The sequence below is a fragment of the Suillus fuscotomentosus genome (assembly GCF_016647785.1).
Source record: "Suillus fuscotomentosus strain FC203 chromosome Unknown F5891scaffold_80, whole genome shotgun sequence".
Classification (NCBI taxonomy): domain Eukaryota; kingdom Fungi; phylum Basidiomycota; class Agaricomycetes; order Boletales; family Suillaceae; genus Suillus; species Suillus fuscotomentosus.
In genome coordinates, this window is record NW_024539592.1 from 4,042 (window position 1) to 18,238 (window position 14,197).

The 14,197-nt window shown below is 43.0% G+C and overlaps 2 protein-coding genes across 2 annotated transcripts; one reads left to right on the top strand and one right to left on the bottom strand.

Moving 5' to 3' along the window:
* Positions 1–5,125: 5,125 nt before the first annotated feature.
* On the bottom strand, positions 5,126–6,474 carry F5891DRAFT_931937 (uncharacterized protein; the record flags this gene model as incomplete). Its single annotated transcript, XM_041373976.1, has 5 exons — positions 5,126–5,173; positions 5,231–5,304; positions 5,401–5,646; positions 5,701–5,902; positions 5,953–6,474. Coding segments are annotated over 5 exons (1,092 nt in total), but the record flags the coding sequence as incomplete, so codon positions are not given.
* Positions 6,475–7,032: 558 nt separating this feature from the next.
* F5891DRAFT_985020 (uncharacterized protein) lies at positions 7,033–7,929 on the top strand (the record flags this gene model as incomplete). The annotated part of the gene is made up of 4 exons (XM_041377535.1): positions 7,033–7,333; positions 7,394–7,511; positions 7,597–7,712; positions 7,853–7,929. The coding sequence occupies 4 exons, from the start codon at positions 7,033–7,035 to the stop codon at positions 7,927–7,929; spliced, it is 612 nt and encodes a 203-aa protein (XP_041219974.1).
* Between the last annotated feature and the right edge of the window lie 6,268 nt (positions 7,930–14,197).

Sequence of the window (14,197 nt, forward strand, 5' to 3'; positions counted from 1 at the left end):
GCATCAAGACTTTGGTCATACATTGAACTTTTGTGCCTTGAGGGTTTACTTCTGAATGAGTTCATTGGAAGGGCATCTCACTGGTCTTAGCCAAGCAGTCAATACAACAGAATCTAAATCTGTCTGTGTGGGTTCAAAACCTACCAAATATTAAATAGCCAAGTGATCGCCAGAGTCAAAATCTGCTTCTCTTAGACTGTGCAGGTTTAAAACCTGCCAAGGATAATTTTCATTTTCTATAAAAATTCACCTTGATATATGCTCATGGTCGGTTTGCTTAAAAGCTCATCAGAGTTGTGTTTAGCCAAGTGGTCGTCATAACAGAATCAAAATCTGTTTCCATTGGAGTAAACCTGCTAAAGATGAAATTGTTAAGTGATCACCAGGGTCAAAATCTGTGTCTCTTGGACTGTGCAGGTTTGAAACCTGTCAATGATAAATTTTATTTTCTATAAAAACACACCTGGTTTTCTGAGAAACTCATCTTAAATGATCTTAGCCATGTCATTGCCATGACTCTGGTCTGCGCGCTTTTTGAACTCTACACACTCTGAAGGTCTGTATTTTTCAATCCTAAATCCCTCTGAGTATTAGCTGCTTCTTTTGAACTCATAGTTGCTGCATCAAAATCAGCCAATATTTCTATATCTATTTCTCTTAAACCGAGCAGGCTTAAAACCTGTATAATAACATGGTTTTTCTTTTGCCATTAAAACTTGCCTTGAATGCAAGCTCATGAGTCATTCCATCTCATCATTTTGTGTGGTGGTCAAATGCAGATAAATGTGTCTTGAGGGTTCACTTCTGATTGTGTTCATTGGAAGTGCATCTCACTGGTCTTAGCCAAGCAGTCGATATGACAGAATCTAAATCTGTCTGTGTGGGTTCAAAACCTACCAAAGATTGAATTTCCAAGTGATCGCCAGAGTCAAAATCTGTTTCTCTTTGAACTGTGCAGGTTTGAAACCTGCTGATGATAATATTTTTATCCTATGAAATCACACCTTGACAGTCCCTTGTAAACAGTTTTGTCAAAAACTCATCTTAAATGTTCTCAGCCATGTTATTGCCATAATAGATTCAAAATCTGATTATCCTGGACTAAGCAGGTTCGAAACTCATATAATTGCATTTTTTGTTGTTCATTGAAATATACCTCAAACATTCGCTCATTATAAACAGTCTTGGCCAAGTGGTTGTTACAACAGAATTAAAGTCTGTTTCTCTTGGACTGTGCATGCTTGAAAATATGCTGAGTGATACATGTTTTTGACCTGCTCAGTCCAGGAAAATCAGATTTTGACTTTGATAACTCCCGAACTAGGACTGATTGCCAACCTGTAGGCTTTGATTGAAACATATTTTGAATCTATTGTGGCAATGATATGGAAAAGAGCATTTATGATGGGTTTTGAAGAAAACTATCCATGAGGAAATATCAGGGTTTAATTTCATAGAATAAAAATATCATCATCAGCAGGTTTCAAATCTGCAAAGTTCAAGAGACACATATTTTAACTCTGGCGACAACTTGACTAAGACCAATGAAGATCAATGTCTGAGATACTGTCTATGAGCAAACATTCAAGGCACGTTCTCATAGAAAAAATGTGACATTCAACAGGTTTGAAACCTGTTGCATTTCAATAGAAACAGATTTTGATAAAGACATCAGGCTTCTCCTGGGCCTCTGCTTCAAGACCTGTTTATCCAGCAATTGCTCAAAAAAAGTGCTGATGGCAGACCATCACAGTGGGCCGATGATGTTTGTGATGTCTTGGGATTAACAACCAGATCATGAGTGACAACTGACAATGGCAGAATCGCATATGGTTGGGCTCAAGGGGAATGTTAGAAATTAATGTTAGAACTGACAAAATGCAGGATAAGTGTATCTTGAGGATTCACTTTTGAATGGATTCATTGGGAGCACATCTAACTGGTCTTAGCCAAGCAGTTAATACAACAGAGTCAAAATCTGTCTGTGTAGGTTCAAAACCTGTCAAAGATGAAATTGCAAGTGATCATCAGAGTCAAAATCTGTTTCTCTTGGAATGTGCAGGTTTGAAACCTGCCAATGATAAAATTCATTTCTTTTTAATGCAACCACACCTTGACATATGCTCATCAGAGTTGTGTTTAGCCATGTGGTCGTCCTGACAGAATAGACATCTGTTTCTGTTGGAGTGCAACAGGCTTAAAACCTGTTGAATGTCGCATTTTTTTCATAAGAACATGCCTTGAATATCTGCTCATGGACAGTATCTCAGACATTGATCTTCATTAGCCTTAGTCAAGCCATCACCAGAGTCAAAATCTGTTTCTCTTGGACTTTGCAGGTTAAATTTATACAACACAAAACCTACTGCAACTGCGCCCACTGTCTCAGCTTTATATATTATTGTCCATTTCTATGTCAGACCACATGACAATACAATCAATACTTTACAACATGTTCGGTTGCATTGTAGAGTCTCACATCTCTATATCCTCATAGAGGTCTATTTTCACATCATTCTAAGCACTTCCATAGCTTAGTGTGACTTGTATTTCATGCGGCACACCTGGCGCTTCAGCGCACGCTTACTAGCACAAGCACTTTTGTTGTGCATATGTGTGTGGCGCCTTCAGCTCGATCACTTGTCCTCTTTCTGTCCATTCCATGCATGTTTTGGTTTGTCAGTGCACGGAAGCAAGTTGGAAGTGCAGCAAATAGGTAAAAATATGTAAGTCGCTTCTGAATGGATTCATTGGAAGCACATCTAACTGGTCTTAGCCAAGCAGTTGATACAACAGAATCTAAATCTGTCTGCGTGGGTTCAAAACCTGCTAAAGATGAATTTGCCAAGTGATCATTAGAGTCAAAATCTGTTTCTCTTGGACTGCGCAGGTTTGAAACCTGCCAGTGATAGCATTTTGATTTTATGAAATCACACCTTGACATTTTGTCATGAATGATACATGTATTTTTTTTCCTGTTAGAACACACCTTGACATTGACTCATGTATATTTTCATGTTGTATAAGAGGGTCAGGAAAGTGATGCCAGTGGTGTGATTGTAGTGCTGACCAAAACTGAATGTGCGTCTGAACACAGACAGCTTTCTTCAAAGGTCTTGACTTGGTTGAAGAAGAAGAGCAGATTACACATCAAACTTTCAAGTTTGATTCTGATGATCTAGGGAATGAGAAAGAATACACATCTGTCAAGGCTGATATTCAAGGAAAAGATTCAAAAGAGCCAACTGACAACTATTCGCTCATGTACAAGGTTGAGACCCGTTCGTTCGTCATCATGTTGCTCCCCTCTTGCTTTTTGAAAGTCCTGTATTGCAGTCTATATCTAATTCATCTATTCAGCTGAGGGAAAACATTACAAGTGACAGGGAATGGTAGACTTGCCTTGCAGATTCACTTCTGAATGTTTTCTTTAAAAATGCTGCTAACTGTTCTTAGCCAAGCAGTTAAATACGACAGAATCCAAATCTGTCTGCGTGGGTTCAAAACCTGCTAAAGATGAAATTGTCGAGTGATCATCAGAGTCAAAATCTGTTTCTCTTGGACTGTGCAGGATCAAAATCTGCCAATGATAAATTTCATTTTTTATGAAACCACACCTTTACATATGCTCATGGTCGGTTTGCTTACAAGCTCGTCAGAGTTGTGTTCAGCCAAATGGTTGTCCTGACAGAATCAAAATCTGTTTCTATTGGAGTGAAACAGGTTTGAAACCTGTTGAATGTTGCATTTTTTCCACAAGAACATCTCTTGAATATCTGACAATTTTGTCAACCCCCTTGAGGGACACAAAATCTTTTATAACCAATCTAATAACCCACGACTCCCTGTCTCAATTCAGCTTGCAATTTTCCTCAATGGCATCAGGCACTATGGCAATGATGCAACAATGGAGGACTTGGCATATTTGGCAGGAGTATCTATTGGAACAGTCTACAATTGCATTAAACAAGTTGTGATCGCTATCTTGAACGCATCCACTCATCCACCGCGAAAATCTACAAAATCTAAGAAAAAAACACCAATTGTAAGTTTTAATTTATAATCATCGCGTCAATTGTTGCTTACCAGGTGCTAGTGAACCGCTGTAGAGACTGATATCTCGTGGCCTTGCAGAGGCTATATATGCGACCTGTCTCAGAGTACAGTTTGATGCACAATTTGTGCCAATACCTTTCCAATCATTTCCTATGCAAAGCGAAACTCTCCCGCGCCAAGCGCGCGCTACCTTCCCGCGCATCGGCTGCCCCAAGCGCAGCATTCTCGTGCGCGCATTAGGCGCGCTTTCCCGCGCTCAAAGCACCCTACGTAGCACGTCCATCCATTGTCCAAATTAACCTCACTGGTACGTGTTCATATCATTTTCTCCATATCAGACCATATTCTATCTTAATGATTGCTCAATTCTCATGTCATGGACCCTTATTACATACCTTACCTACTCGCTTCGGCTCCGCTTCAGGGGCGCATTTTTAGACATATATAAGTGCCTGTAGTTCATATTTTACATCATCGAATCATATAGAAGCTCCCTGCACCTCACTATCAGTGTAAAAGCTCATCCGTCACATGCCATAGTCAGTACCTATTGGCAATAAGAACATCCTTAACGTCTATTACGAACCTCTGCTTGTAAACCCACCTTGCGCTTTTCCCGCACATCGGCTGCCCTAAGCGCTTCATTCTCGCGCTTTCCCGCACTCTATGTCGGCCGACGAACGGCACCTCTTTGCACCAACCCCTAGATCTCTGCTGCACTTGCTTCCCCTTTAGGGTCGAATGCACTTGTCACTACAAGCAGACCCAACACATAGTTCAGAATACCACCATCTGGATAGTTGTTTCTACACCGCATGGCTCCAAAATCTCGCGTGCAAGTGCAACAGAAGACGCGCAAGTGGGGAGATGTGACTGTCCGGGCGGAGGCCACAATCAGAGCTGAGGCATTGACAGAAGAAGCGGAGGCATTGGCAGATGAAAGGATGGCGAGAGCAGACAAAATGAAGGCGAGAGAAGACAAAACAAAGGCGAGAGAGGGAGCAGGAGCAGGAGCGGGAGTGGGATTACTGGGCTTCTTGAAGAGGGCAAAGAGCCACTTTTGCTCCAGAGATAGGAGCTCGTGGATGTCCGCTCGAGGAAAGTCATTTGTAAATGGCTAGAAAAGTAAAAAGGTGAGATTGGACCTAGCGAGTTTCAGCGAGCAACTTAGAACAAGATCGGCAATGATGCCATACTCATCCCAAGCCTGTTTGTATGTGAGTTGTTTGATGAGCAACTCGGTATGTGCTTCGCGTCAATGGAGACACGGTTGAGAGCCGTCAAGGTCCTTCCTATGTCCTAGACAGCTATTTTGATAATAAATAAGTCATTAAAAGGCAAAACAAAGTTTGATGATGCACCGTGGACACCAGTTCTGCACGACGCCAGAGAGAAGTATCTGTTCTGGATAGTCCGCAATGTAAGGGCCCAAGCCGTACACTGTGCATCGATAGTGGCCATCTGGAAAGCTTGTGACATCAAAATTTTCCATGAAAGGTTTCACAGACTCGAAAATCTTTGCAAGGGAGCGCTGGAACAGCCGCCGTCGAAAATTTCTGTATTTGATGTCATCATTATGTTCCTTCGTAGCTAGACAAATGAAGGTTATGATACAGTGATGCATTGAGAATAACAAGTACTTACATTTCGGTATCGCAAGAAATCCAATGAGGACAACACCATTGCGATGTGCCTGTTGTACGCTATTGTGAAGGTTCCTGATTGAGAGATAGAGTGGGTGGTATTTGGTCTGACCAGTAGTGACAGAAACAACAGTCTTATCACTGCCAATAATCAATGGTACAAATGTCGAACCATGATTCTCCTCATTTCGAGCAATATCATCCTTGAGATGATTGTTAGTATGCCAAAAATGTAAATATGAAAAAGGCGTACTGCCTGTTTCCATGCCCAGTCACCAGACATAAAGTTCTTCCAATATTGTTTGTCCTCGGTAGTATAATCGTGGTAGGGTGAATACTTGATTCCTCCATCAAAAGCACAGTTTGCCAAAATGCTGCACATCATTTCCAATGGATCTCTATACCACACATCATATTGTCCATCCATCCACAGCGGTACATCTTGTTTGGGTTTGGCTCCGTTGTAGCACAATGTAAAGCTCTTCCAAGGGGTATCGCCGAGTGGTGTTGCATCAATTGTAGCGTACATGTCCCTATGGTTTGCAAATTGGGGGGCATTGTTGTGCTTAATGAGAGTCACGGCCCACAAGTCGAGAAGTGTATCAATCTGCTTTGCAGACATTTGATTGCGCATGAATAAGAATTCTGCCGTCTCAAATTCAGCACAATTGTCATAAGGCATCCAATCGGTTGGGAGGGCATCCATATGAGGTGGTGGGGGTGCATCCTGGTCAATAAATGCCCCATTAGCATCACGCTTGAGTCCTAAGACAAAAATTCAGTAACAGTAAGATGAACTCCTTAAAAAACGCCCACCTGTGAGGTGCGGATGGAAAGTACGGAATAAGCGCCCCATATCCACCCAAGTACCTTCCTCTGGTACAAAATCTTGGTCGCACGCCGGGTCTTGATAGAAATTCTCATTGATAACACCTGCTGGAGTGGGAGAACGACTCTGTGGAGGTATGAATCCAGGACCTGCGAGCGGAGCTGTGCGATTGAGGTTTTGTATTTGTGGGGTGCCGTGCCTTGCATGTGTGTGTTGAGTGAGGCCAGACTTGTTTTTGAAGACCTGATTGCAGTTCGGAAACCGACAAACAAACCTGGTGACAGCTGGGGCCATGTTGGACAGTAGCAAGATGGATACCAGGGAGCAGAATACGTAGAATGGAGACTAGACTAATACTAAGTGTGTGAATCAGAAATTATGACATGCTCAATTGAAAAAAAATATAACTTCACCCGTTCGTTACCGGTGACCTTTTGCTAGGGTCCATATTCTTTCAACACCTCGCCACCAGCATTCCTCCAACAGCTCGTCCTAGATCTCAACATGCCTCGACCTGCAACGTGCCCAGGGAATGTGAACAAACATCCTGGACAGATAGTTCTTGAAGCGAGTTGCGTAGCATGCCCAAAGGATGTAATTGCAGCTGAAAAGAAAAAGGCATCAGCAGAGAAATTAGCCAAGGCAACCGCCTTGGAAAATGCTCAAAAGAAGGTTGCTGCAACGGAAGATGCTATGGCTGTCGAGCAGATGGCTCAACGTGCTGGCCCAGGACACTTTGTCAGACCAAAGCCTAAGCCGCGCCCAGTGACCAAGACAGCGCCAACTGCAAACCCTGAAAAGACGCGTAAGCCTTATGCAATAGAATGCTGTTGCAAGACTCACCAGTCCTTTGACATTTATACAGCTGTTGAGGCGAAAACGGTGTCCCAAAGCACTGATGCCTCGAAGAAGAAATATCCAGGCTTGAAACTCACCTTCAAGGATGGTATCAACGCCAGTCGAAAGGTGTCCATGACGAGCTTGTAAGCAAACCGACCATGAGCATATGTAAAGGTGTGGTTTCATAAAAAATGAAATTTATCATTGGCAGATTTTGATCCTGCACAGTCCAAGAGAAACAGATTTTGACTCTGATGATCACTCGACAATTTCATCTTTAGCAGGTTTTGAACCCACGCAGACAGATTTGGATTCTGTCGTATTTAACTGCTTGGCTAAGAACAGTTAGCAGCATTTTTAAAGAAAACATTCAGAAGTGAATCTGCAAGGCAAGTCTACTATTCCCTGTCACTTGTAATGTTTTCCCTCAGCTGAATAGATGAATTAGATATAAATGCTCTTTTCCATATCATTGCCACAATAGATTCAAAATATGTTTCAATCAAAGCCTACAGGTTGGCAATCAGTCCTAGTTCGGGAGTTATCAAAGTCAAAATCTGATTTTCCTGGACTGAGCAGGTCAAAAACATGTATCACTCAGCATATTTTCAAGCATGCACAGTCCAAGAGAAACAGACTTTAATTCTGTTGTAACAACCACTTGGCCAAGACTGTTTATAATGAGCGAATGTTTGAGGTATATTTCAATGAACAACAAAAAATGCAATTATATGAGTTTCGAACCTGCTTAGTCCAGGATAATCAGATTTTGAATCTATTATGGCAATAACATGGCTGAGAACATTTAAGATGAGTTTTTGACAAAACTGTTTACAAGGGACTGTCAAGGTGTGATTTCATAGGATAAAAATATTATCATCAGCAGGTTTCAAACCTGCACAGTTCAAAGAGAAACAGATTTTGACTCTGGCGATCACTTGGAAATTCAATCTTTGGTAGGTTTTGAACCCACACAGACAGATTTAGATTCTGTCATATCGACTGCTTGGCTAAGACCAGTGAGATGCACTTCCAATGAACACAATCAGAAGTGAACCCTCAAGACACATTTATCTGCATTTGACCACCACACAAAATGATGAGATGGAATGACTCATGAGCTTGCATTCAAGGCAAGTTTTAATGGCAAAAGAAAAACCATGTTATTATACAGGTTTTAAGCCTGCTCGGTTTAAGAGAAATAGATATAGAAATATTGGCTGATTTTGATGCAGCAACTATGAGTTCAAAAGAAGCAGCTAATACTCAGAGGGATTTAGGATTGAAAAATACAGACCTTCAGAGTGTGTAGAGTTCAAAAAGCGCGCAGACCAGAGTCATGGCAATGACATGGCTAAGATCATTTAAGATGAGTTTCTCAGAAAACCAGGTGTGTTTTTACAGAAAATAAAATTTATCATTGACAGGTTTCAAACCTGCACAGTCCAAGAGACACAGATTTTGACTCTGGTGATCACTTAACAATTTCATCTTTAGCAGGTTTTGAACCCACGCAGACAGATTCAGATTCTGTCATATTAACTGCTTAGCCAAGACTAGTTGTATGCACTTGCAATGAACCCATTCAAAAGTGAATCCTCAAGGCACAATATCAGCCTTGATGAATTTGTATTTTTTCTCATTCTCCAGGTCATTAGGATCAAAATTGAAAGTTTGATGTGTAATCTGCTCTTCTTCTTCTTCAACCAAGTCAAGACCTATAGAAAGAATTAGAGTGTTCTTATACTTATCCTTCCAAGTTTGCATCAAGACCTTGGTCATATATTGAACTCTGTGTCCACAGGTCCTTGATATTGTGCTTGGGCATGGGACATTTCCTCTTGGAGGAATTGATGAAGCTCATCTAGATCTATAGCATGATTCCAGGCACAGGTGGATGAGAGATCATGCTCCAGATGTATTGAAATGTTCGGGTGATAACCCTTATTGGCAAAGAATGATAAAACTCTGGTGGTAGCACTCGGAGTGTTGTTGTATGCAAACTCAGCCAAGGGTAACAGTTCCAACCAATTATCCTGCTGATAGTTGCAGTAGATCCAGAGGTATTGTTCTAGGGTTTGGTTAGCTTGCTCGGTTTGTCCGTCACCTTCTGGATGATATCCGGAGGTGAAATGGAGGACCATATCTAATGCTTTTCTGAGCAACCGGAAGAAGTGGGAAACAAATTCTGTTCCGTGATCAGAAGTAACATGAGATGGAACTCTGTGCTTGGAAAACATATGGAGGAGGAATAACCAGGTGAGGTCTGGAGAGGTGATGGTGTTGTAGGTCGGAATGAATATGGATTGCTTGGATAGTCAATCTATGACTACCAGGATGGCAGTGAAGCCGGAGGAGTTGGGGAATTGTTTGAGGAAGTCCATGGATATAGAATTCCATGGTTTTTTGGGGATGGGGAGTTGTTTCAACAATCCATATGATTTGTGTCTCGGAACTTTGGCTCGGGTGCAGGTCATACAGGACTTAACATAGTCCTTGACATATGTGCAGATTCCAGGCCAGGTATATTCCTGACAGATAACTTCCAGGGTCTGGTTCTGACTGAAGTGTCAGGATAGTGGGTGGTCATGCATATTCTGGAGCACTCGGAGATGGAGGTCATTGGATTCTGGAATGTAGATACAGTTGTCGCAATGGAGGAAACCACTGTTGTCCACTGTCCATCTCGGGTCTGACAGATCCGGTATAGAAACAACAATACAGTGAGGTGCGAACAATGCTCCAGACTGTATCTATAATTGTTGTAAGGTTGTGTGTTGCCTAGTCTGCTATACTTGAGATGACAAGTGCATTTGACCCTAAAGGGGAAGTGAGTGCAGTGAGGATCTAGAAGTAGGCATTGAAGGCACTACTAGGTGGCCAATGCGAAGCACAAGAAAGCGCAGGTGCGTGCATGTGCTGCATGAAGCATGGGAAAGTGTGCACATGTATGCGGAAATGAGAGAGTGTAAGAGTGAGTTTGCTTAAGTGATGATTAGATGCAAGACAAGAGAAGTGAGATGCGAGGTGTAAACAAAATAGATTTCTACTATGTTCTGCTAGGTAGATAGTGGATGGAAAGTTAAGTCAACCAAAAGTCTCTAATAGTATGTACTGCTGGCGCTTATATATGGCGTCTAAGCGCTGTCATGCAGAGCCAAAGCGCTACTGAGCCAGGTATGTAAGTAAGGGTCCAAGATAAAAAATAAAGGTGGAATGATATGCAAATAAGGGAAATGGAAATATATGTACTAGAGAGCTTGGTGGACAGTGGATGGATGCATCTGGATGGCTGGCACTATAGGGCACTCAAGTGTGGAAAAGTGCACATGCATATACATTGTGAAGCGCGGGAAGTGTGCGTGCATGGCGCTCATTGCATGGGAAAGCTGTGCCTCATATAGGAATAGCTGCAGATAGCACACAAAGTGATGCTGCAAGTTTGTGCAATGTACTCCCTAGTGAAAACTGCAATATCACGCAATGAGAGGCACAAGTCTCTATACCGGAAGATGACTGGAAGTGATAGGGTCATTAGGGAGGGCAGACAGAATGTCCTTATGAAGCTGCTCGACATCCATCAGTACAGCCACCTGGAGCACCAGAATTGCTAAGTGTGATGCCCGGAGGGATGAAGCGAGCTGTTCTGTGGTAAATATTGGCCGGAGGTTGTGTGGATTAACTTGAGCGTAGTCCTTATCCCCCTCTTTGGGGTAGACATCCCAACATCTAGTTAGGCAGTCGGGCTTTGCTCTGAGTTTTCCAGGTCAGAACCGGATAATGAGGTTAAACTGATGAAGGTACTCTGACCAGCGGGCCTGATGGTAGGTGAGGAGTTTTGTGGTAGTGAAGTACTCAAGGTTCTTGTGGTCTGTGACAATGTCTATTGGCTCAGCAGAGCCTTCAAGGTAGTGTCGCCAGGACCGGAAAGCTTCATAGATAGCTAGAAGTTCCTTATCATGGGTGTCATAGTTGAGCTCCAGAGCTGAAAGGGTCCAGGAGTAAAAAGCAACTGGGCAGAGCTCCTGGTCTGGACATACTATAGAAAGTATTCCAGCAATAGCATAATCAAAAGCATCTGTCTCAATAATGATAGGAACATCTGGCATCCAGTGTGTAAGCACCGGAGTGGTAGTGAAGGCTTTCTTGAGATTATCAAAAGATTTCCAGCAATCCTCGGAGAAATTCCAGGGAGCATCCTTGTGAGTGAGCTGCATAAGCAGAACTACAATATCTGAGTAGTTAAAGATGAAGCAACAATAGAAATTAGCGAATCCGAGGAACGACTGAATATCCTTAACCTTCCAGGGTTCCAGCCAGTCACAGATAGTCTGTACTTTGTCCAAAGACATGGTAAGGCTGGCCAGAGATAGGAGGTAACCAAGGTATTTGACCTAGTCGGAATGGAATTCGCACTTTTCCAGTTTAGCATATAGCCAATGCTTCTGGAGGTGTCGGAGAACTTCAAGGACATGTTATTTATGGGATGCAAGGTCTGTGGAATAAATGAGGATGTCGTCGAGGTACACAATAATGCAGATGTCAAGCATATCGGTGAAGATGATATTGACAAAGTGCTGGAAAGCCACCAGAGCATTGGTGAGACCCTCAGGCATAACCAACCATTCATACGAGCCATAGTGCATCTGGAAAGCAATTTTCCACTTGTCTCCTTCCGCCATCTGGACTAGATGGTAAGCAGACTGGAGGTTGATTTTAGTGTAAACTTTAGTGCAGCTTGGAGAATCGAGAAGGTCAGAAATGAGGGGAAGTGGATAGCGGTCTTTCTTTGTGATTTTATTGAGTCCTCGGAAATCTACACAGAGATGTAGGGAGCTGTCCTTCTTCTTGTCGAACAGGACAGGGGCTCCGTGCAGAGAGGATGAGGAATGGAGAAGTCCAGTCGCAATATTCTCATCAAGGAATTTGTGAAGAGCTACAAGCTCAACCAGAGAAAGGGAATGGATGGTACCAAGGGGCGGAGCCACTCCTTCCAAATCGGTCTTTAGATCATAGGGGCAATGGGGAGGGAGCTGTCCAGCTTTGCCTTTATCAAAGACATCCGTATACTTGCGATATTCTGAAGGGATTCCAGATAGGTTTGGAGGAGAGCATAGTGGAACGGAGATTGACACCAGAAACACAAACAAAGATACTGAACTGGACCGATCCCTCTAACTTACAGGCCTGGCTAAAGGCAACTGCATTGATTAGGGAAATATTGGGAACAGCATTATCAGCGGAGGGACTCAGCAGGGTTATGGAAGGGATTTCTGCCGGAGCCGGCAGAAATGGGGTCGGAGGGGGTGAAGGCACTCCATGAAGAATCAGATGGAAATTGATGCTGCCCTTTACCCAGTCAATCAACAGATTGTGTTAGGTGAGCCAGCTATATCCTAGAACAATGGAACAGGATGAGTCAAATGGAGCAACATAAAATGTTTTGGAGGTAACCATGCCGGTCAGAAACCAGTGTAGAGACTCATGCCTCTCATGATGTGATATAGCAGTTTTCACTAGGGAGTACATGGCACAAACTTGTAGCATCACTCTGTGTGCTATCCACAGCTATTCCTATACAAGGTGCAGCTCTCCCGCACAATGTGCGCCATACGTGCACACTTCCCATGCTTGAGTGCCCCTATATCACCAGCCATCCAGAAGCATCCATCCACTGTCCACCAAGCTCTCTAGTGCATATATTTCCATTTGCCCTTATTTGCATATCGTTCCACTTTTATTTTTATCATGGACCCTTACTTACATATATCTTTACATACCTTACTTGGTAGCACTTCAGCTCCACATGACAGCGCTTAGGCGCACCTGCGCTTTCTTACACTTCACATTGGCCAACCAGTAGTGCTTTCAGCGCATACCTCTAGATCCTTGCTGCACTCGCTTCTCCTTTAGGGTCGAATGCACTTGTCATCTCAAGTATAGCAGACTAGGCAATGCGCGACCTTACAACATTTATAGATACAGTCTGGAGCCTCATTCGCGCCTTGCTGTATTGTAGTTTCTACACCGGATCGGTAAATATACTGCCTCGGTAAAAGTGGCATTAGAAGTACCATCAAACAGATGGAGCGGAAGCAGAGGAATTGCATACGTCGGAATGTTATTTTCTCGGATTAGTTTGCTTTCTATAAAACAATGGGAGGAACCACAATCTACAAGAGCCAGCGACAGAGAGATATCGGGAAATGTAGAAATAGAGACATATGGTAATAAAGAGTTTGGATCAGAAAAGGATATAGCATTGAGGCATAGCTCCATTGCATGGGTTGAGTCAATGCAACCCTCATCCCGCGCAGAGTCAAGAGGGTCACAGACTAATTTTTTGTCTCTTCCAAGACCTCTGGTTTGGCTTCTGGAGTCACCATGCTAGCACAACCTTTGGCTACATGGGAAGTGGATTTTAGGCATTCCCGGGCAGTATGACCATGTCCGCCGCAGAAAAGGCAGAGCTTCTTTTTCATGCACCTCTGGCATTCCTTGGAGGTGAGTTTACCGTCTTTTCTGAGCTTGGATGTTAAGTCCGGAAGTCAATTGTAGAACTAATGGCGCAAAGCTCTGTCACCCCAACCTTGGACTTGGGAAGCTAGCCATTGGAACTCTACAACATACTTGTTGATTGGTCTGATATGGGACTTTTCCCTAGGGAGTACATGGCATGAGCTTGTAGTATCACTCTGTGTGCTATCCACAGCTATCCCTATATGGGGTGCAGCTTTCCTGCGCAATGTGCACTCTTCCCATGCTTTGCAATGTATATGCATGCACTGTAAGGATTCATTTCTGGCTGGGCTGGTAGAGACTGTTTTTA